Source organism: Neopelma chrysocephalum, unplaced genomic scaffold, assembly GCF_003984885.1.
Source record: "Neopelma chrysocephalum unplaced genomic scaffold, ASM398488v2 Primary Assembly neopelma1_22, whole genome shotgun sequence".
Lineage (NCBI taxonomy): Eukaryota > Metazoa > Chordata > Aves > Passeriformes > Pipridae > Neopelma > Neopelma chrysocephalum.
Window position 1 is genome coordinate 14,587,011 of NW_020897689.1, and position 20,555 is coordinate 14,607,565.

General features: G+C 41.7%; 1 protein-coding gene across 2 annotated transcripts; it reads right to left on the reverse strand.

The window, feature by feature from the left end:
- Window positions 1-3,942: 3,942 nt before the first annotated feature.
- Window positions 3,943-19,710, reverse strand: SDCBP (syndecan binding protein). Of its 2 annotated transcripts, none has more exons than XM_027708217.1 (9): window positions 19,581-19,710; window positions 15,111-15,192; window positions 12,120-12,198; window positions 9,532-9,641; window positions 9,057-9,215; window positions 7,586-7,761; window positions 6,206-6,377; window positions 5,552-5,643; window positions 3,943-4,664 (listed from the first exon to the last, which is right to left on the reverse strand). In XM_027708217.1, the coding sequence occupies exons 2-9, from the start codon at window positions 15,159-15,161 to the stop codon at window positions 4,610-4,612; spliced, it is 894 nt and encodes a 297-aa protein (XP_027564018.1). In that variant the 5' UTR covers window positions 15,162-15,192; window positions 19,581-19,710; the 3' UTR covers window positions 3,943-4,609. The 2 variants fall into 2 exon arrangements, with proteins under 2 accessions (XP_027564018.1, XP_027564079.1); XM_027708278.1 differs by lacking the exon at window positions 19,581-19,710 and adding an exon at window positions 19,083-19,103.
- Window positions 19,711-20,555: the final 845 nt, after the last annotated feature.

Genomic DNA, 20,555 nt, shown 5'->3' on the forward strand with positions numbered 1-20,555 from the left:
GTCATTGTTTGCTTTACATGGAATGCATAGTGGCTTGCTGTTTGACCTGGTTTGAAAGAAGAAGCATTTGATTCTTAATTTAAGCCTTTTAGGACGTCTGCAGTGTCATGTCTCATGACATAATGCATGTACCTCTGGTGTTATAGTCAACCTTCCTTCTTAGGGAAGATGCATGTGATTGTAAATACTGCTTGGAACACCAAGGCAGCTGCTGTTCTGAGCAGTGGTCAGTCTGGTCTGCTAGATAGCCTTCAGCTGTGGCTATTTGCAAAGGCATAGAGCAGAATAAGAACATATTCTATATTGCTTTTTCCTACCGAAAAATAGCACTACTGTATTGGCCTGAAAGAAAGACAAACATAAAACTGATTGCCTAACAGAGAACAGTTACAGATACATGTGTTGATATAAGTATTCCCCTAATCCTATGCCTTAAATTAGTCTTTTATGCTCTGTTACTACTGCCTTTCATCACTTGTATTACTATCCTTCTCCTAGTAATCCAGCATTTTCATGTTTTGTTTAGTGTTCTCAACCACTTTCAACTCAAATCACCTTTGAGATGGAATTTAAATACAGCATTTAAAAGAGCTACAGCTCCTGGGCTTATCCTGATTTATTCTGGGTTACTCTCTTAACCCACGGACAAAGCAGTGTTGCACAAGGATTATTTTCCAGTGTATCATTTCCTGTGAGGAGCTTTTCTGAAGTGAGATACTTGAAATAGTATTTAAATGGTTTATTACAGCAATAAGCATTTGCAGTGGTGATGTTGCCTGAGTATGACCCAAGATCAATATTTATTTCTCTGCTGGTATTCTCCACTGTCGGTGTTGTCCATGTGTCCAGGACAAGCATTCTTCTGAATTATGTTCATTCAGTCCTCTGTAGATATTCTGCCTTGGGTTTGACACCCAGTGCCTATTCCAGAGCACAGCTGTATTGTAAAACAAATGGCCTATGGTTAAGGGCTGTTCTCTCACTCCCCTGATCTTTTATTATGCTGGAGTGTGAACTTACTTTTCAGTAAGGTAGTGGTATTAAACCAAACTGGTATTTATTTCAGCTGCGCTATTCACTTGGCTTAGCAAATAACTGAATGTTTATGTAATCGAGGAGTGTGTGTGGGGAAGGCACATGGGGCAAAAGAATAAGCCGTATCACACATTCCTGCTGGTACCAGTCTTAATCTTGCAGTAGAATGTTTAGTGTCTGCACAGTTTCTTCACCTTTCAATTTATTTATTTCCCAAAAATATCTGTGTGTAGGCAAAGAAGATAGAATGTGATTTTTCTACACTTGCCTGAAAGCATATTGGGGGATTGTCCTTTGTCACTAGGGGTCCTCCTGCTGAGCTAAACCAGAGGAAAATGACACTGAAGATATGACCCCTCAGTTTCAACTTCAACTACCTCAGAGAGAATATACCCTTAACTTTCTTTTGATTAAATATGGATGCATGCCATGCATAGCTTGAGTGCATCTGAGGTTTACTTTCTGCTGGAAAGCATGCTCACAAAACAGCTATCAGCCAGCTTCTTCATTGCCTAAAGCAGCCATAGCTTTTAAAGGGGGGGAAAAATCAAGTTAAACCCGTTACTATGTTAGTATGTTGTGTTTGGGTTTGGTTTTTTTTTACAAATCATATGTGTGCAAGGAACTACATATAGATCACGATTTTCTTGGAGCTTAGCTCGAATTAATCTATGTATATACATTTAACCGTAAGTTACTCTCCAATGCTAGGTAATTTCTGCCTTAAAACAGGAGCTTTTTGATTATTCTTTTACTTCTGCTTGCTACATGCTATAGCTGGAAGGAAAACACTAAGGACTTGTACTGAAGTTCTACCTGTTTATTATTTCCAGTAGATCTCCCTCTTCGTTACAGCTATCTGTTTGATAACAAAAAGATGAGTATTGTTTTCTTATGTTCCCCCAACATGTTTTTGTCTCTGTTTACTTTTTTTACTTTTAGTTTTAGACAGATTTGTTTTTAGTAAGGAGTTTAGGTGGCTAAACCCCACTGATCAACCTGCTTTAGGTATAGAACTGGCCTCTGCTGACTCATCTGATCCTAAGTAAAAACTGATCAGCATTTCAGTATGTTGGTTTGGGATTTCTCCAAGGATTTCAGTTAAGCCAAGGCCCTTAGAGCTGACTGCTGCAGGCCACAAGTCCTGGGCCCATGAGCCTGAATTATACCTATGTTAGATGAAGTCAGCAATTACTGCCAGTGCATACTTGCCAAAGTGGTTCCAGAGACACATAATTTAGTAACCAAACAGTCCAATTAAAATTACTTCCAGGATGAATTTGATCACCACTAGAGCCTGAAGTGGTGTGATGGTTTTCTCTTGGTTACCATGACCGAGAAATTAATTTGAGAAACAGGAATCTACACAATAAGGCTTTTCGTGACAGGCAGAGCTGAGCTTCTACTGCTAAACTTCAGTCATCCCAGAAAGAGCAGGGCTGTGGCTCAGATCCACAACCCAAAGCCTTCCCTCATCACTGCTTTTCCTACAAACTGGAAAAGCTGCAATTAGCTACACATGCTAACAAGGGACTGGCAGATGAGACTGTTTATTGCAGACTGCCAATCTCTGAAGTGCTTCCCTTCTTCTTGATGTGATCTCTTATAAACATCTTTTGAAGTATTATCTCCCTTAAATGGACAAGCAAGTAAATAATTAAGATACCACCCTTCCCAGACCAAATCTGGACCCAGATCAGTTCTGAATGAACAGTTGAACTGATTCCCCAAATCCATCTTAGAACAAATAATACCTATACTTAAACTGAAGTTCGATGCTTTGGGCTACTGCCCACTATGAGGAAGACCAAAGTTCAGTAATCCTAAATTTCATAGCTGAAACCTGGAACATAACAGGGGAGAAAAAAAAAGAAAAAAGAAAAATCACTACAACTGATATTTAACTTCAGATCACTGAACTTTAAAGTTTCAGCTGAACATGCCTATGACCTGTTGTGGTGCCTTGACCCCAACCAGCGGCTGAGCCACTACACAGTTTCCCCCCTCACCCTGCCTACAGCAGGATGGGCAAGAGAATCAGAAGGGCAAAAGCTAGGAAAACTTGTGGATTGCAAAAGATGGTTTACTAAGTGAAGGAAAAAAAAAATAAAAAATTGATGCAAAGTTAATCACTCCCCAGATCCCACCAGCAGACTCATGCCCAGTCTCCAAGCAAAAACTGCTTTGGAAAGATTCCCCCCAAAATTATTGCTGAGCATAATGTCAAAGGGTGTGGGATTTTCTCTTGCTCAGTTTGGGCCAGCAGTCCCAGCTGTGCTCCCTCTCAGCCTCCTGACTCCCCAAGCCTGCTTACTGGGGGCAGGGTACAGAGTGAGAAGCAGGAAAGGCCTTGACACAGTGCAAGTACCGCTCAGCAACAGCAAACACACTAGTGTGTTATCATCCCTGCCCTGGTCACAAGCCTCAAACACAGCACCACACCAGCTGCTACACCAACAGTTAACTCCCTCACAGCCAGACCCAGCAAGCTGCAAACAGTTTTCAAATTAAATTCCAACTCTACAATTAGCATGTCTTGTAGCTGGCTTGTGTTGTAAGATCATCTCATTCCAGCCCCTCTGCCAGGGGCAGGGACACCTTTCACTAGATCAAGTTGTTTAGAGCCCCATCTGGCCTGGCCTTGAACACTTTCAGGATGGGGCATCCACAACTTCCCTGGGCAGCCTGTTCCAGTGCCTCACCACCCTCACAGAGAAGAATTTCTTCCATTAAGCACATCTTGTTTAAAGTATCCCAGAGCTATTCTTCTAAAACATTTCAATGTCACAGGCAGTGAGCTTATTTAGATATTTTACACTGTATTTCCTATCTTCATTGTTGCCTGCAACTGACCTCAATAAAACAAGCCTGTCTTAACTCATCTTAAGTATGCACACACACAGGATCTAAAGTTTCAATCATTTATTTGGTTATGTCTGAATCCTTAAAAGAACATGGTTAAGGCGAGAGATAAGCATATTAGTTACAATTTGTATAACAAGTGATAAAAAGATTTGAGTATCTGTACACTACTTTAATTACGTTTACTTACTGACTGATGCCTTGAGCTATATTCAGCTTAGCTGGCATTCTTGTGTAAACAGTATTTACTAGAACAAAAAATTAACTAGTACTAGCCATACTTCTAATACTCTATTTCAAATCTACTCTTGCAAACAAAAAGCAGTAAAAATACTCATTTGTCTTCAACATACAAAGCGCAGCATTGTCCTGGGTAACAACGCGTAACTTTGCAAGTGACACCTGGTTCCTTTAGTTGCAATGGCTTATAGTAATAGTAAGCTAAATAAGAGACCTATGAAAAGAAGTCATAACACAACTGGAATTTCACATTTGTCAAGCATGTAAGGCTACGAGTTTTACAGTGTGTGAATTAACGAGATATGTTGAACGGTAACATTCCCAGCCATTATAGATGCAAATGCTTGATGCAGCATATCTTCTCTCAGCCCCCAGAAAGGCTCATGTGCAGAAGAAAGATCACTGAGTATAATAGCCCAAGTTTAGTGGAATCATCATTATATATATGTACACACACATCCATGGTGCAAGTTTAGACTTCAGGAACAGAGTGATCCATCAGGCTTTTCATGATGCTAGTTGCCATCCTAAATAAAAGGAAAAGGCATTCAGTTTTGTAAGACAACTGCAGAAGACCACTAATGCTTCTGCTCACTGTATCTTTATCATTGCTAGCCCTTTAATACAAATTAAAAGCTGGACTTTTACTCCACTGTTTTTGAGAACAACTATGTTGCTACAGAAAGCTGCACCAAACTGCACACATAGAAGAAAGAGAAGCCCACAACACTCAACATTTCTATTAGTACCTGAGCTATACTGTCAATATCTTTTGAGATATGGGCATGTATGCAGAGTACTATCCTAAGCACAAGGGAAGGAGGGCAGGGGGAAAGGTGGCTGTTAGAATGAAAACTGCCTTGTAGAAAGAGCATACCAAGCCAAGGGGGTTAAAAAAAAAAACACCAAACAAACAGGAAAAAAGACTCAATTATATCTGAAGCATTATTAATTTCGAGCAACTTCAAAAACATATTTTTGCAGGACAGATTTAGCTGTAGAAAGCCACTGTTGCCAAAGGATTAGAAAAAGCCCAACTATATCCTGCCAAGAATCATGGTTACATCACCAAATTAGTTGCACTAGAAACAATATTTTAGTTACAAGGTAACAAATACTTGTGGTATCCACATACTTGAAAGTTCTCACAAATTCAAGCTTAGTCAAAATATGTTTAGAAAGGGTTTTTCCTGACAGGAAAAGGCAAAGGATCATCACTAACATATGAATAGGTTAAAAACAGAAACAACACACACAGTTTGAGCAAAACATCAGATTAAATAAATTTTCAGACTCCCCCCTACCCCCTCCTCCAGTCTTCATGCAAAGTTTGTAATTAGATCTTAGTGAGTGCATTTTATAGTCACTGTCAACTTGATTATAATTAACACCATGGCTGCTTTTTATTACCTACCTCTTTATTATATACTCATAAATACTGGAAGGCATGACAGTAATGGTCACTACATTTCCAGCTGTTGCCAAGATGTCTGCAACCTGGGGGTCCTGTTATTAAACAAAAAGTTATATGAGCAACACAGCTTGAACTGATCAATAAAGCAGCGATTCAAGAGCTTTATCTAGACACATTTCATGCAACTTAAAAGACCCACAACTACTTGCTTGGAATATTTAACCTTCAGGACAAATCACTGAACCTGCAATGCCACTTCATAGATATTTGATGATAAGTATCTCACATGAACTGACTAGAGAAGGGACACAGACATCCTACACAGAATTCCTGCTAAAATTTGAGGCAGGCTGGCAGGAGGAAGCTTATTCTTAGTTTTGCCAGCAAAGTTAGGCTACAGATAAAAACTGAGGGTCAGCCTCACCAGGTAGAGGCAGAGAGGAAGAACGAGTTGCACTGCCTACCAATACAAAACTGCAAAGAAGCCTCAAAACACGTATCTCTCCAATCAAGTTACCTCTCATGACTGACTTTCTTATTTTTTATGAACATTAAACAATATATTACAAACCTTTTCCCTCTCCAAAACACAGATACTATATGCACCTAAAAAGCTCCCAGTTCTCCACACACACCACATACTACTTATTTTACCTTCAATCCAATTACATTCTGGCCATTAATTTCACAGATGTTGTGCTCTGTAAGAAGTCCATTTCTCGCAGCAGAACTGTCTTTCACTATTGAGGTTATTTTTCCATTCTTGAATATGAAGCCAATATGCCCTGAGCTGTCCTTATGCATAGTAATAATGCGTTCAAAAGGTCTAAAAAGACATTTAAAATACAAAACAATGCTTTCAGTCTACTAAACCACAAAAGGAACCACATGCTATTTTAGCATCTTTGACTTACAAAAAGTAATTGTACTCTGACTCATACATCAACTATAATGAAAAGTAGTTGGGTTTAACTTTATTTTGTTAATATTGTTATATCAATATATACTTGTTTATAAACCTTACATGTCTTCCCTGTTCTACAGACATTCTGCACCATCTGGATTAATAATACAAAGATCCCATACAACATCCACCCACCCACCACCACAAACAAACACACACAAATGTCCATTAAAAATTAAGTTTTCTCTACAAATGTTACAAGATAGATAAAATAACACAGGCAGTTTTAACAACTGTAGGTAGACCACGGGATTCTGGAGTATAAGGCTTCCCCAACAACATTTCTACTGCTTTACAGACAATAAACCTTTAAACTGTGTCTTAAAAAAGCAGTAGATACAGGAAGGGGGTGGGGAGTTGGGCACAGAAGTGGTAGGCACAGCAGGGAATCTACCACCAGAATATTTTGATTCAACACATGGTAGAAATAGCTGCCCTCCACTGGGTCAAATTTGATTCTTAAGCAAGAATAAAAGTGGAAAAGGCTTTGAGACATATACCTCATATCAAGCATCATCTGTCTTCTTGCAGCCTACAGACCTTAAATTGAATCTGACCTGTCGTTACTACACACAACTATCTACAAGCCTGTCATTTAATACAATTGAAAATCTGTATAGGTTCATCAAGCACACTGTTAGTAAAACTGGCATCAAGTCATATTAAGCAGAGTTCACAAGAAAACTACCATGCTAAATAAAATGTAAATTTGTCCATTAATACAGCAAATATTTTGGTACTACTCATTTCATTTAGTATAAGCAGAAGTCAAGTTGTGTTGTTAAAAAAGCACAGAAGTCTTCAATTCAGGGTTTAAGTTTAACCTGTGTTATCACTCACTAGTTTATCTTGGAAAAACATTATGCCTCATCGTGCTCAGGAAGTTTACAAGTTAAGAACCACTTTGACTGTTCCCCACAAAAGGGAACATTTCTGAGGACCTTTACTGCTAAGAACATAGACAAACAGATTTTGTTATGCCTGCAGTCCTGCTAAAGCAAGGGGAGACCCAAGCCCCACAGAATCCCCTGAGACGGATAATGACAATCCGTATCTGCAGCTGGCTTTACCTGTCTCGAATGATCATTGAAATCCTTTCTGCAGAAGCCTGTTTCAGAACTTTATGTGCTTTATCAGAACTCCATCCTGCACAGTTTTCACCATTGATCTGCAGAACTTGGTCCCCAAACCGCAGACCAGCAAGGGATGCTGGAGAGTTTGCCTGAACTAACTGGACAAATATACCCTGCAAAAGAGAAAAAAAAGAGGAGAGGAGATTAAGTTCTTCCTTAAAGATGAAGACCAGTGACAGAGCACACAGCCCTTTAAAGTTTCCCATTCTTTGCAATACCAGCCAAACAGACAGAAGGACTTGCTAATTATTATTAAGGAGCATTTTTGAAACATCAGTCTGTTTAGAGATGTGTTTAAAAGTCTGACAGATAATTAATGCTAGAATAAAGTTTGAAAATGAGCAAATCTGTTCTGTCTAGATCTCTAAACAAAAAAAAAAATGACCATAACATTGAATTCTTACGTGAAGGGGTAAATACTTTCCTGCTTTAACAGGAAATCTGAACAACTGGACCACCACAAACTGGTGGTAAATTTGCATATCTGAGCTGCATTTAACTAATATTTCCCTTACCAGACATTGGAGTCTATATATAGCTGGAGAAATAGATGAGCACTGCTAGAAACAACATGGCAGATTTCTCCTTCTTTCACAACCCCGTTAGCTTCCAACTTTTTAATCAACTATGACTTGCTACCACCTCAGGTAAAAAACCAAGACTATTTCTAGTCAGAGTACCCCTACAAACCAAGTAAAGTATATCAAAGCAAAGTATAAATAATAGCTCTGGGGGGAAGTAGTGTTAAAAAAAACCCCAACACCACCCCATGCTACTCTGAGAAAACCTCATTTGCTGCGTTAGCAGGACTACAAGAAGCATTTTAACCCTATATGCTACAGTCAGTTTAATTTTTTTAAAACATTCAGATTAAATGGCCTTGCCAAGCAAAAAAAACCAAAAAACAAAAACCAAAACAAAACACATCTAAGAAAACACAAACAGAACAAACAGAGTAGCATTTTCCATGCTGAGAATCAAAAGATCCTGAAACAGAAGCTTCAGACCATGTTTAAGGACCTTCTATAGAAGAGGAAATACTTCTAAGCTGTAGGCAGTTCTCTGCATACTGCTGAACACTAAGTACTGCCCAGTATTTCCGCAAAGATAGAGGTAAAAAGTCCTGAACTTCTAAAAAGTATCACAGCAGCTATGCATGTTCTAAAGCATAAAAAAAATATTACAAGTAATTTTCAGGTGTTATAAAACACATGTCACTAAATTGCCACAGTAAATTCAGATCCGAGTCCAGACAGCTGGAAATCCAGTTATGGATCTAATGAAGGACTAAAATTCTGCTAATGAAAAGCACTATACAGAAGACAATTTTGTGACCATACATTAACTTCTCTACTTAATTAGTTCAGCAATAAGATCTCTAGAGGCAAAAGCAAGCTTCTACACTTACATTGTCAACAGACTTTAGGCGAAGCCCAATTTTGCCATCTTGATCTTTACATAGAATTGCTTCACGGATGCCTTGCTTAATTTCTGCTCTGCGAATTCCAATATCATTTCCAGTCACTGGAGCTACCATGTAATTAGTAGAAGGTCGTGTTACCAGTTGCTGATTAAAACAAAACGGCCAGACAACTTAGTTTCAACTTTTAAAAATAGCTATGTGTCAGTTTATATGAAGTAATATTTAAAAAAAACAGTACACAAATTAAATCACAACTCCAGCTCTCCCCCACCCCCCTCCCAACACTGAAAACATAAAGCTCAGTTTAAGACCAGATTAAAATAGGCACTGTTAATTACAACAATTCACCACTCAGTCAAGTATGGTACTTAAGACAAATAACAGTCTGCTCTCTAGAATGCTAGATACACATTTAGTCTTTATAGTTTTGCTTTCTAAAACATGCTTGACTGGTACCTACACCCTGTGGCTGAGCAACTGCTGCTACTGGTAAGTTTCTCTGCACCTCTTCCTCACTGAGGCTCAGGCCCATATACTGAGAGAGTTCTGGATACAATCTGGGGTATAAGCCTATAGAAGAAAAACAAAACAATAATAAATCAGTACATGTTGGTTTAACAGAAAGAGCAGTTACTGCTTTTATGTGTAAATTACTTCAACAAATCTTGTGCTATTGTAATTATTTAATTGGAAAATTATGACAGAAAACTCAATTCTATCAGGACTGGTTTAGAAGAGCAAAACAAGTAGCATTTCTGAGATAAAGAGTTTACAGTGAACTTTCAGTTTCAGTTACTCCGTTCACTCTTTACAGCACAAACAACATAAGACATGAGGTGACAGGTTCCAAAACCAACACTGTGCTCAGTCCATGACGACATGCCTACCCTTCAGAGCTTTTGGGCAATTAGTGGGAAACTATTCTCCCTCCTACCCCCAAACCAGGTGTGCTGAAGAACACACACACAGACCTTTCACCAAGTTCAAAACAGCACTTGCAAGAGGCATCCATGCCAAGGATACTCCAGATCCCAGGCATGGGAGTGTTTCTACAGAAGTCTCCTGGTTGTAAGGTCAGCTCTACAGGCTGCTTTGAGTCTTCATAAGAAAGCAGCTGTCATTTTCTCACAGCTTCAAAATGAAGGGGCTTTAGAGATGCCTCTCAACAAGAAAAACCACACACAGCCCTTAAAATTTCCCGCCATACCCAAGAGGAGTAAGATGCAGGGAGTGGAAGGAAAGCAAGCTGAACTGACAGACTTGTCAAACTTTGAGTCGAACAGCTCCAGAAATAAGGTTGATATTGCTCTTGACATTCCACGGATCATTAACTGGTGCCATTTAACAAGTGGCAGTTATGAGAACACTTGAGTCCACACAATGTTCTTACTGAATCAGTGGGGACAGAAAAGGCTGCTTGGACAGAGAGGTGGTGCAAAGGATGACTTCAGAAGCAAACAGCCTCCCCAGTACACAAAGCTTGGGTTTCTAGGGTTCATTTATGGGTACATATATAAAAACAGCTATTACAAACTGTTTGACCAGCAATGGTCAAATTTTCTGGGAAGGAACAAGGGTTATTGCAAGGTGAATGCCAGTTCAAACAACAGACTTTTTTTCTCTTTAATATACTGCTTCATATGAGAGCTCTCTGACCACATCTCTGGTCTGTTACATCGTAGCTTCAGCAATATTGATTAATAAGCTTTTCCTGAATGAATCTTCTACTTTTGCTTACTTTTTCAAGCACATAGGATTGTACACAACACTGCACAAAATTTCTGCAGCTACCCAATCTTTCTGTTTTGTTCTCCATTAAAGACCACAACATATGATGCATCTTTACTGGCTATATTACATTCTCATTTAAAACAGAGAGAGCTCCAAATAGCGGAACATATCCAAAAGCTCTTGATGTTGTACAATCTCCTGTCTCTGCCAAGAAGAGGAATTTCCAGGGGGGTTTGGCACATCCTATAGATGATGTACTCCTCCCTTCATTTGGGATATATTGAACGATTAATCACTCTACAGCCACAAACAGTTTCTGAGCAATTCACACACAGGCTGATGTCAAAGTTATGTCTTTGTGTCTGCTGGCCAAATAACTACATGAGAATTCAAACTCTAGACAGCAGAAAGGATGCTGCCAAGAAGGGAATGCTGAAGCAAAATCAAATCTAGTCTGGAGAGGTTAGGCCAGTATCTATTCCAGAAAGGATCTACCAGAGGCAACTATCTGGTGAGCTATCCAAACTCCTGCCCTAAAGTCATCTTAGACACACAAGTGCCCAGAGAACTGGAGACAAAGTTATATCCACCAAGCTTTAATATCTGGTCCACCAGCATTCTCGACAGCCATTCCAGCACCGCTGCTGGTCAGAGGCTTTAGGCCTTTCAGATCAAGCGTAACTTACTAATCCAGAGTTCTGACCTCAAACATACCTGTGCACCTTCATGGATGTACATGTGTGTGGGAGAAAAGAAGAATAAATGGGTACAAGTAATTCAGCTTTAGATCTGATGGATTCCCCACCAGACAGTTGATTCTAAAATCTGCTGGAAGCTTTATATTGATTGCAGGACAAGACTTAGCACCACCTTCCTGGGCACTTCTCTGTTGACAGAGATTTGCGTTTGTCTGTCCCTAAGCAAGGTCATATGGAGAAGAATGACACTCAGACACATGCTGACCTCTAAAGCTTACAAATATATAGGCTCATAAATAAGGACAACTAGGTGTCTGAGGTAAGAGTTAAAAAGAGCTCAATGGTACCAACAATAAATCTTATTATGTTAGGCTCACTTGGAAAAGGTTTCAAAAAGAGATGGGTGAGTGCTTGCCACAACTTCCTTTTATAAGCAAACACTGGGTTTTTGACTCCTATAGCACCTTACCAAGGTGGGCGTTGGCATTTCCAAAAAGGCATGGTCTTGCCCTTTGTAAACAGGGTTACATATTTATAGGTATTTTTGACTGTACTGTTAACTTCAGTATTTGTAACCCCTTTCCACAACATTAGGATACTATACAGTACATGAGCTTACCTCCATCATGAGGAATTGGAGCAGAAGCTTCAGACAAGATTGCTGGATTAGCTGGATTTGAAGAAAAGGCAGTCTGAGCCTAAAAGCAAAGAAACTCACATATGTTATCTTGTACAAGAAAAACAAAATCTTTATTATGCAGACGGAAGACTCCAAATTTCCTCTTGTACGTGCTAGTTACTATTTATCTTAAAGTACTGAAGTAAATCTTTTTATTTGAAATAAATAGCTTCAATACAACATGCTATAGTAGTATCACAACTTCTTCAGTAGATCAACTCGTATCTTCCTCAGAGACAAAGCTACAATTATAATGCAAAGAGGCTTTACCATCAGCCTGTTCTGTTTTTGTCATCAAGCAAGTTAAAGAGCCTTAAAGGACTCATTAAACTTGGCTGACTAAGCTTTATAACTTTAAGTTTTAGGGTATGACCTTTGGCAGAGTATTTTGCAATTACTTTTTCATCTGGATAGCAGCAGTTTTACCTCTTCACCATTTACAGATGTTATTAGTGAGATCTACTGAAGTCCCTTTCCAGTGTCAAGTTCCACACAATCCAATGTTACTGGTTTAATATCTTCTGAAAGAAGTAGACCTTCTAAGATGATTTTTCTACAGCACTTCCACTACAGTGAACACATAAAGCTTAATTTCTGCATTGCTGACTGACTCACAAATATAAAGAGACCTCATTTAAGTAAGCCAGTTTCCTTCCTTCTCAATACCTCAGCTACTATTTTTTGGCCCTGTGTAATCGTGACCAGTGAAAAACACTGCCTTACAGAGGCCTGTTAAGCGTGATGGAAATAGCTCTCCCAATAACTTTCCTGAGATTGAATGTCAAAGGTGAGGGAGAAATTACTAAATGCACAGTGAAACATCATGCTGAACAGGACACATAAATCATCTAACACAACACGACAGCCAAATTACTTCATGATGTTAAGGAAATTCATAAAAATAGAAGACTTCTTAGTCCCGTACACTCCAGGAAGTTGTCTTCAGAAAAAGGTCTCACAGCAAGAATGACTCATTATTTAGTAATATCACATGTACTTAAAAAAACAGGCTCCAACTCAAATGAGGGACAAAAAGAAGAGGTTAGAATAATATTTAATGTAACAAGTCCATTTGTTTTAACCAGCAGTCATTTTAATCTCACTTCCTTTTTGTGGATACAGATATTGTCTTTCTGTACTCTGCCCCCTTTTCTTTTAAGAATGCTCTGAGACGTTTTTAAAGAGATAGCATTTTTACAATGCACTACTTGGGAGAGGGAAATAATTTAGCCTTTGATGCCAGCAGGTCAAGGGAGGTGATTCTGCCCCTCTACTCTGTCCTTCTGAGACCCCACTTGGAATGCTGCGCCCAGGTCTGGGGTCCCCAGCACAGGAAAGACACAGACCTGTTGGAGAGGTTCAGAGGAAACAATCACTGAAATGATGAGAGGGATGGAACACCTCTCCTGTGAGAAAAGACTGAGAGAGCTGGGGCTGTTCAGCATGGAGAAAAGAAGGCTCTGGGGAGACCTTACAGCAGAGTTTCAGTACTTAAAGGGGGCTTATAAGAAAGATGGGGACAGACATTTTAGCAGGGCCTGTTGTGATAGGACAAGGGGTAATGGTTTTAAACTAAAAGAGGGCAGATTCAGACTAGATATAAAAAAGTTTTTTAAAATGAGGGTGGTGAAGCACTGGAACGGGCTGCCTAGAAAGGTCACAGATGCCCCAACCCTGGAGACATTCAAGGTCAGACTGGACTGGGCTCTGAACAACCCGATCAAGTAGAAGATGTCCCTGCTCATTTCTATGAAACATATCAGTGAAAATGGAATGGCTTACTGATTACATTTATTACAATTTCCCGTTGTAATATATAAACCCTAGCAGCTGGTCAATAAAAGTACAAAGAAGCACATTCTTGGCTCCAGGCTACTCATTTTTCAGTTCACCATTACCTAACTGTAGATAAAGGACTTTGGTAAGATAAGAAGAATGGAGTGGGTAGACACAACAAAAAGAAATCCCAACATAGCACCCACAACTTCAAAAGCCCCACCCCACACATACAAACAGAGGTGAGACAAAGCATTGCACTTTGGGATAGCACAGCACAGTTAACAAGCTGTTCTATGCAGTTTGCTTGACTGCTTCCCAATGAGAACAGCGAGGACAGAAGTAGTAGTCACCTTAAAACACAGTATAACTCCTCGCCTTTGCTTAACTGGGAAGGAATGCAAGTTAAGTTCAGGAAAAGGTAAAACACAAGAAAGCAAGGAAACCCTTTTTGAAATATATTCATGTCAAATTTCTCATAGAGTTTTTAATCCATTAAAATGCTTTTCATCATTTGGTTTCACAGGTATTTTTTTAGTCCGCATCATGTCTAATAATAAAACTACCAATATTCTTATACATAAAGGGTTTTACACAAATGTGATAATCTCGGATGTCCTGAGAGACCTACTTACTACCATGAAATAGCCAGTGGACAGGTCTGTGATTCTAGACAGCATTGAGACAGCCAGTGCTTCTTTTTTTGGGGTGCTCAAATGACCAAGAAAGCCTTCTGACACAGATTTGGACAGTGGGAGTGAGACGTGGAAGGTTAATTAGTTCAGTCATCATATCAGAGCTGAAGTATGTGAAGAGACTGACTATGTTTGTCTACTTAAGACCAAGTATCTATGCTTCAAAAAACCCCAACATATCAACATATTGAAGGTCATCCACAGCACTTATGCTTGTTCAGCAGAGTGCCCAACATGAATATAAATGAATATATAAAAATTTAAAAATAAATATATCCAGGCAGTAAATTAAGCATTAATGACATTATATCAAGCTACAAAGTAAAGAGCTTGTCTTTCCCCTTTTAGAGCACAATGGTAAAACAAGTTCCCAACCACATTACGTCTCCCCTTACCTAGATTAAATATCACCAGATATATTACTATCATCAGAACTCATCTTTTTTAAAGTCCACCATACCTGAATAACTTTGTCCACCTTCAGATCTTCTAGGGAAGGATAGAGAGACATTTTGATGAAGTCTCACTAGGCAAAGGGAAGACTGAAAAAAAAAACAAATGGGAAAGCAAACAAACAACATGGTTAGCTGTCAGATATTTACTGAGTTTACAACTTTAAAAAATTAAAAAACAGAAAAATAAACCAAACAAAGTGCCAAATAAGTGATCTGTGACTTGCAAGTCAGCACTAAAGATACCTGACACTACAGATAAATTCCATTAGGACTGCCCATTTAATCTGTTATCAATAGCAGGCTTTGGGTAATAGGTTTTATTTAATGTACTTATGACTGTGAAAGTTAAGTCCCAACAATGAGAAAGCCTATACAGAGAAAACCATTTCACAGGAAGCATTGCAAAGACAGACTTCAGGAGGCCAGGATGCAATAATAATGAGGGTTAAAAGGAAAAACCTAATCACATTCCTCCCAATTGGGGCAGTATTTTATATAAAACTGCAGAAGCTTTCCCTCTGTTATCCAAAATATCTAAACACTTTCATCAGTTCTGATATTCCAGTGGTCTGGTTTAGGCTGGAATAGAGATAATGTTCTTCCCAGTAGCTGGTACAGTACTGTGTTTTGGATTTAGGGTGAGAACAATGTTGATAACACTGATTGTTTTAGTGTAAACACTATTTAGCCACAACTAAGTCCAGGACTTTTCAGCTTCTCATGCCCTGCCAGTGAGAAAGCTGGAGGGGCACAGAGCTGGGAGGGGACAGAGCCAGGACAGCTGGCCCAAACTGGCCAAAGGGATATTCCACCCCATGTGGCATCATGCTCATATATAAACTGGGGAAGAAACAGGGCCAAAGGCCACTGCTTGTGAACTGGCTGGGCATCGATCAGCGAGTAGTGAACAGGGGCAATGTGCATCATTCATTTTATATATTCCAACTCTGTTATTATTTTTTGTCCTTCCTTTTCTGTCCCATTAAACTATCTTTACATCAACCCATGGGTTCACACTTTTACTCTCCTAATTCTCTCCCCCTATCCTGCTGGGGCAAGGGGATCCAGCAAGCAGCTGTGTGGCCCTAAGTTGTTGGCTGGGGTTACACCGTGAGATCCAGCAAGAAGCCACTAACTGGCTTCCTATGTCCATTTGCAACACAGTAATTAAAGCAAGAGACCATAAACCAGGAAGATTCAGTCAGTGGTGAGTTTCAAAACACAGAGACTCCAGGCTGGCTCTCATGTGAAGTTGGGAGAGCCCTGTGACAACTTATCAGGAAGTACTACAACAAAACCAAAGGGAAGAGAAACCCAAGCAAAACCAAAAAAATAAACCACTTCACATGATTTTCTAAGGCACCACGCTGACATCCAGCTCTGTTAGAGCTTGTCACTTGAGGCTTCAGGAAATCCCATTTTTCCAGAGCTCTTTCACTCACACTCTCCCTGAGATCAGCTGAACTTCTGAAAACCATAACAAAACACTCCACAACAGTATACGGGAACATTTTAATAATGGGGGTAGAGAGGGATAGAAACAGAAAACAACAAAATGTGATACAGTTTTGCAAGTTATAGAAGGCACTGAGAACACAGTTAAGGAGGAAGCTTTATTAAAAGCTTTTGGTTTGGGGATTCATTTTCTCATCCAAAGAACAGAGGTCCTTATTAATGCAGCAATTTAGCAAAAATTCCAGACTAAAAGTGACCACTGCATAAATCCTTGAGCTACTGCTTCTCTAAGTGCAGATATTAAGTTGATTTCTAAATGAACACCACACACACAGATGCCTAATGTGATATTGCAGTAACACAAAGGGCATCTCTTCATATTACACTGAGCTCATCAACAGCTTTTATGCATGTTCAGCAGAGTGTCCAACAGCTCCAGTATCATCTCAAACTACAATTAAAACTTTAAAAAAGCATGCCCTAAATGTGACAGAAATCTAAACTGTGAACATGTGGACCGTTATGTTGTAATAATTAATTGCCACTGACATTTTTGACTAACTGATGCAACTAAACCAAACATAGTTAAAGCCTGGAAGCTTTATAAACTAAACATACACATTTAAAACCCGTTTAAAGTTCTGTTTTAATCCAGCATTGATCTCAAACAACCAAGTGCTTTTGTTCATCCCAAATGGGTAACAGCAAACGTAAGCCCAAGCCCAGCAAACCCTGTGGTCAGGTAACCTGTGCCTGAATGCTGCATTCCGCTGCAAACACCACTCAGACTTGACATCTTCCATGCTACAGCGGCCCTCATAGACTCAGGTGCTGGCCCAAGCACTGGCACACGTTCAAAATCAGCACACCCCCGGCAGCAGGCAGGAAAAGAGGGCAGGCCAAGGACGGTGTGTTCCCAAAGAAGTCACCCCGTGGCAGGGCAATAAGGGAGACAACAGCAGCACTTTGCAGTTGGTGATCTCCAGCATCCGCACAGCAGCAGAGAACAGCACAAGGAGTGCTGGGTCCCTTGTCCCGGTGACCAACTTCCATGGTACACCCTGGCCAGCTTTAGTTCTCCTCCACAGACCAGTCTCACTCTGCACGCAATTACTGGTTACATTTGTCACAGACAGGGAACTTCAACCTTCCTCTAGTTTATAAGGAGCACCAAGGTTCTTTCTGTAGAAAAGCATTAGCAAAGCTAAACATATATTAACTCTCAGATCACATATGATGACACTCCAGCAGCTTATTCCGCCACTTGACAATCCCCTCCCCAGTCAAGGGCTCACAAATCCAAGTGTTTGTCACCAAGGATCTGCTGGGCTGGTTCCTTCATCAAAATCTCACCCGTTCCTGGTTTTGGTTTTCCAATTAAATAGAGAGAATAACTGCCACCATTGTAATTTCATTCAGTGAGCTCATAACTTTGCATATGGTATTTTCAATTTCTGCAGCAGCAGTTGTAACACAAATACCTCTTGTCAGGTAATGCAAGAGCCAAAAAAAATAGTGCGCTTGGTTTCAAATAAGATTTTTAAATAACAATTGCCAGTGGTAGGGACCACCAGTAACTGCAGGAAGAACTTGCCCATGGCTTCTGTGGAGTTATTCACAGTTATAAACACGAGTTTCTGCAGGCGCTGTAACAGCTTTAGGCACTGACCACAAAAGGTGAGTCAATACAACCTCCTTTTCTTTCAAAAATCTACAACATCAGAATCGTCTTCCTCGATCATTTCCATACTTCCATGTATTGTGAGGAGCACAAGGAAAGCAAAAGTGAAAGTCGAAGGAAGAGCGTGGGGACAAGAGGGGGTGCCATAACCCAGCTAGTGACCTGCAAAACCTGGAATTAAAGACCTCTCCCCACTTCTCAGTACCCTTGGCTGGAAAGACTGACTGCCAGTGCCAGCACCTCCCACTAAGAAGATCCTGTTTGCCAAAGGGAAGTGCCGGGCCACTGGTCGGAGACCTGCGAAAGGCGTCACTCGTGACACTCTGAGCCTGCCAGCAGGAAGTCTTGAGGGTGGGAGTGATCCCGAACTGCTCTCTGTGTTGTGGCTGGGAGGAGACGGGCTCCCCGACACATTCTCCAGGTCGGAAAGCACGGAGCTGAACACAACACAGGATCCTGCTGAACCCCAACCTGGCCAGCCTGTAGTGTCCGCTGTCTCTGAAAGCACCCCCAGCCAATACTGGGGGAGGGGAAAAATCAAGCCAAAACAAAAAGCGCTACCCCGAGTGCTTTTCGCCTGTGGCCCGTGGAGAGATTACAGCAGGCCACAATGTCGGCACCTATACTGGAACACTGGTTCCCCTTTCCAGAATTTAGAAGCTTATGAGCCCCAAAATTCGTCTTTAAAGCAGATGCAGGACAACACCTCCTGGAGGTCAGGCTGAGACATCAGGAACCAAGGAACTGTTTTGTAAGACACGTTCTCCACTAATAACTCGGTATTTCCCTCCTGATACATATCTAATTAGCCTCGAAGCAATTGCCCTCATTATCCACTCACCTCCGAAACCTGCTGCCTCCATTTCAGATCTGAAGCTGGGCCCGCCTGCCCGAAAAAGCACGGCGTACCCACCCCACCCCTGCAGCACCATCGGGCCCGTCTGAAGAGGAGTTACTACAAATGCCCGAGCCTCCTCCGAGCCTACTCTCTGCAACGACCCCGGAGCCCGAACGGGAAGTCAGAAGACGCCCCCAGACCGCGGAGGGACGCGGGGCTTATTCACTCGTCGTTTTCCCTGTCTGCGGGCGGAGGAGCCCCTCGGGCCGGCAGAAGCCTTTCCCCCCGCCCCCGGCCGGCTGCAGGGAGCGGCGGCCCCGCAGAAGCTCGACGCGGCCCCGCGGGGGCCAACACGGCAGAGCCGCCCCGGCACCGGCCGCCCCCTCCCCGCTCCGCCATGCCCGGCCCGCAGCCCCCCGCCCGCCCCTGAGGACCAGCCGCCGCAAAAAGGGCCGTAGGGACGGGACCCCCCCCCCCCCGCCGGTCTCCGCCCTCCTTTACCTGCGGCCCGGGAGGTCGGTGGCTGCCGCTGGTCAGGGCCCTGAGCGCGGAGAGGGGCGGCGGCACCGGCTCCGAAAATCCCGGCAGCGCCGCGGTGAGCGGGGCGGGGGCGGTGGCGACGTTGGCCCGGCCCCGCGCATGCTCCGGGCCCGCGGGACTGTGCGCTGGGCTCCGGGGCTGGGGGCGCGAACCGGGTGGTTGCGGACTCGCTCTCCTCTGGCTGCTTGTTTCATTTAGAATCACAGAATCATCAAAGTTGGAGGAAACCTTTAAGATCATCAAGTCCAACCGGCCACCCAGCACTACCTCTGTAACCCCTAAACCACATCACCCAGCTCCAGGCGCCTCTTGAATGCCTCCAGGGATGGTGACTCCACCACCTCCCTGGGCAACCTATTCCAATGCCTGAACACTGTAACAGTTAAAAAAAATTTTCTAATATTTAATCTGAATCTGTCTCAGGCCATCTCCCCTAGTCCTCTCACTGCAGGCACGGCAGAAGAGACCGACCCCCACCTCACTACACCTCCTTTCAGGTAGCTGTAGAGAGAGCAGATTTTGGAACGTTTAGGTTGTCCCCCCAAGTTCCTTAAAATGATCATCTCACTTCATGAGGATCAGCGCGGCCAAGTCAGATATGGCAACACTCTTTCTGAGCCCTTTCTAATAAAGAATGGTGTGAAACAAGGCTGCGTTCTCGCTCCTACCCTATTCACAGTCTTTTTCAGCATGATGCTCCAAAGGGCCACGGCAGACCTCGATGATCAGGACGGTATCTACATACGATATTGTACTGATGGAAGCCTATTCAACCTAAGGCGACTGAAGGCCCACACCAAGACCCTAAACCATCTTGTCCGGGAGCTGCTTACGCTGATGACGCCGCCCTTGTTGCCCACACAGAAGCAGCCCTGCAGCGTTTAACATCCTGCTTTGCAGACGCTGCTGAGCTCTTTGGGCTGGAAGTCAGTTTAA

Coding starts and splice junctions, on each gene's coding strand:
- SDCBP (XM_027708217.1), bottom strand. CDS start 15,161: ATGTCTCTCTATCCTTCCCTAGAAGATCTGAAGGTGGACAAAGTTATT. Junction 9,642..12,119: donor TCCAATTCCTCATGATGGAG/GTAAGCTCATGT, acceptor TTTCTTCTATAG/GCTTATACCCCAGATTGTAT. Junction 4,665..5,551: donor TATGAGTATATAATAAAGAG/GTAGGTAATAAA, acceptor CCTTTTATTTAG/GATGGCAACTAGCATCATGA.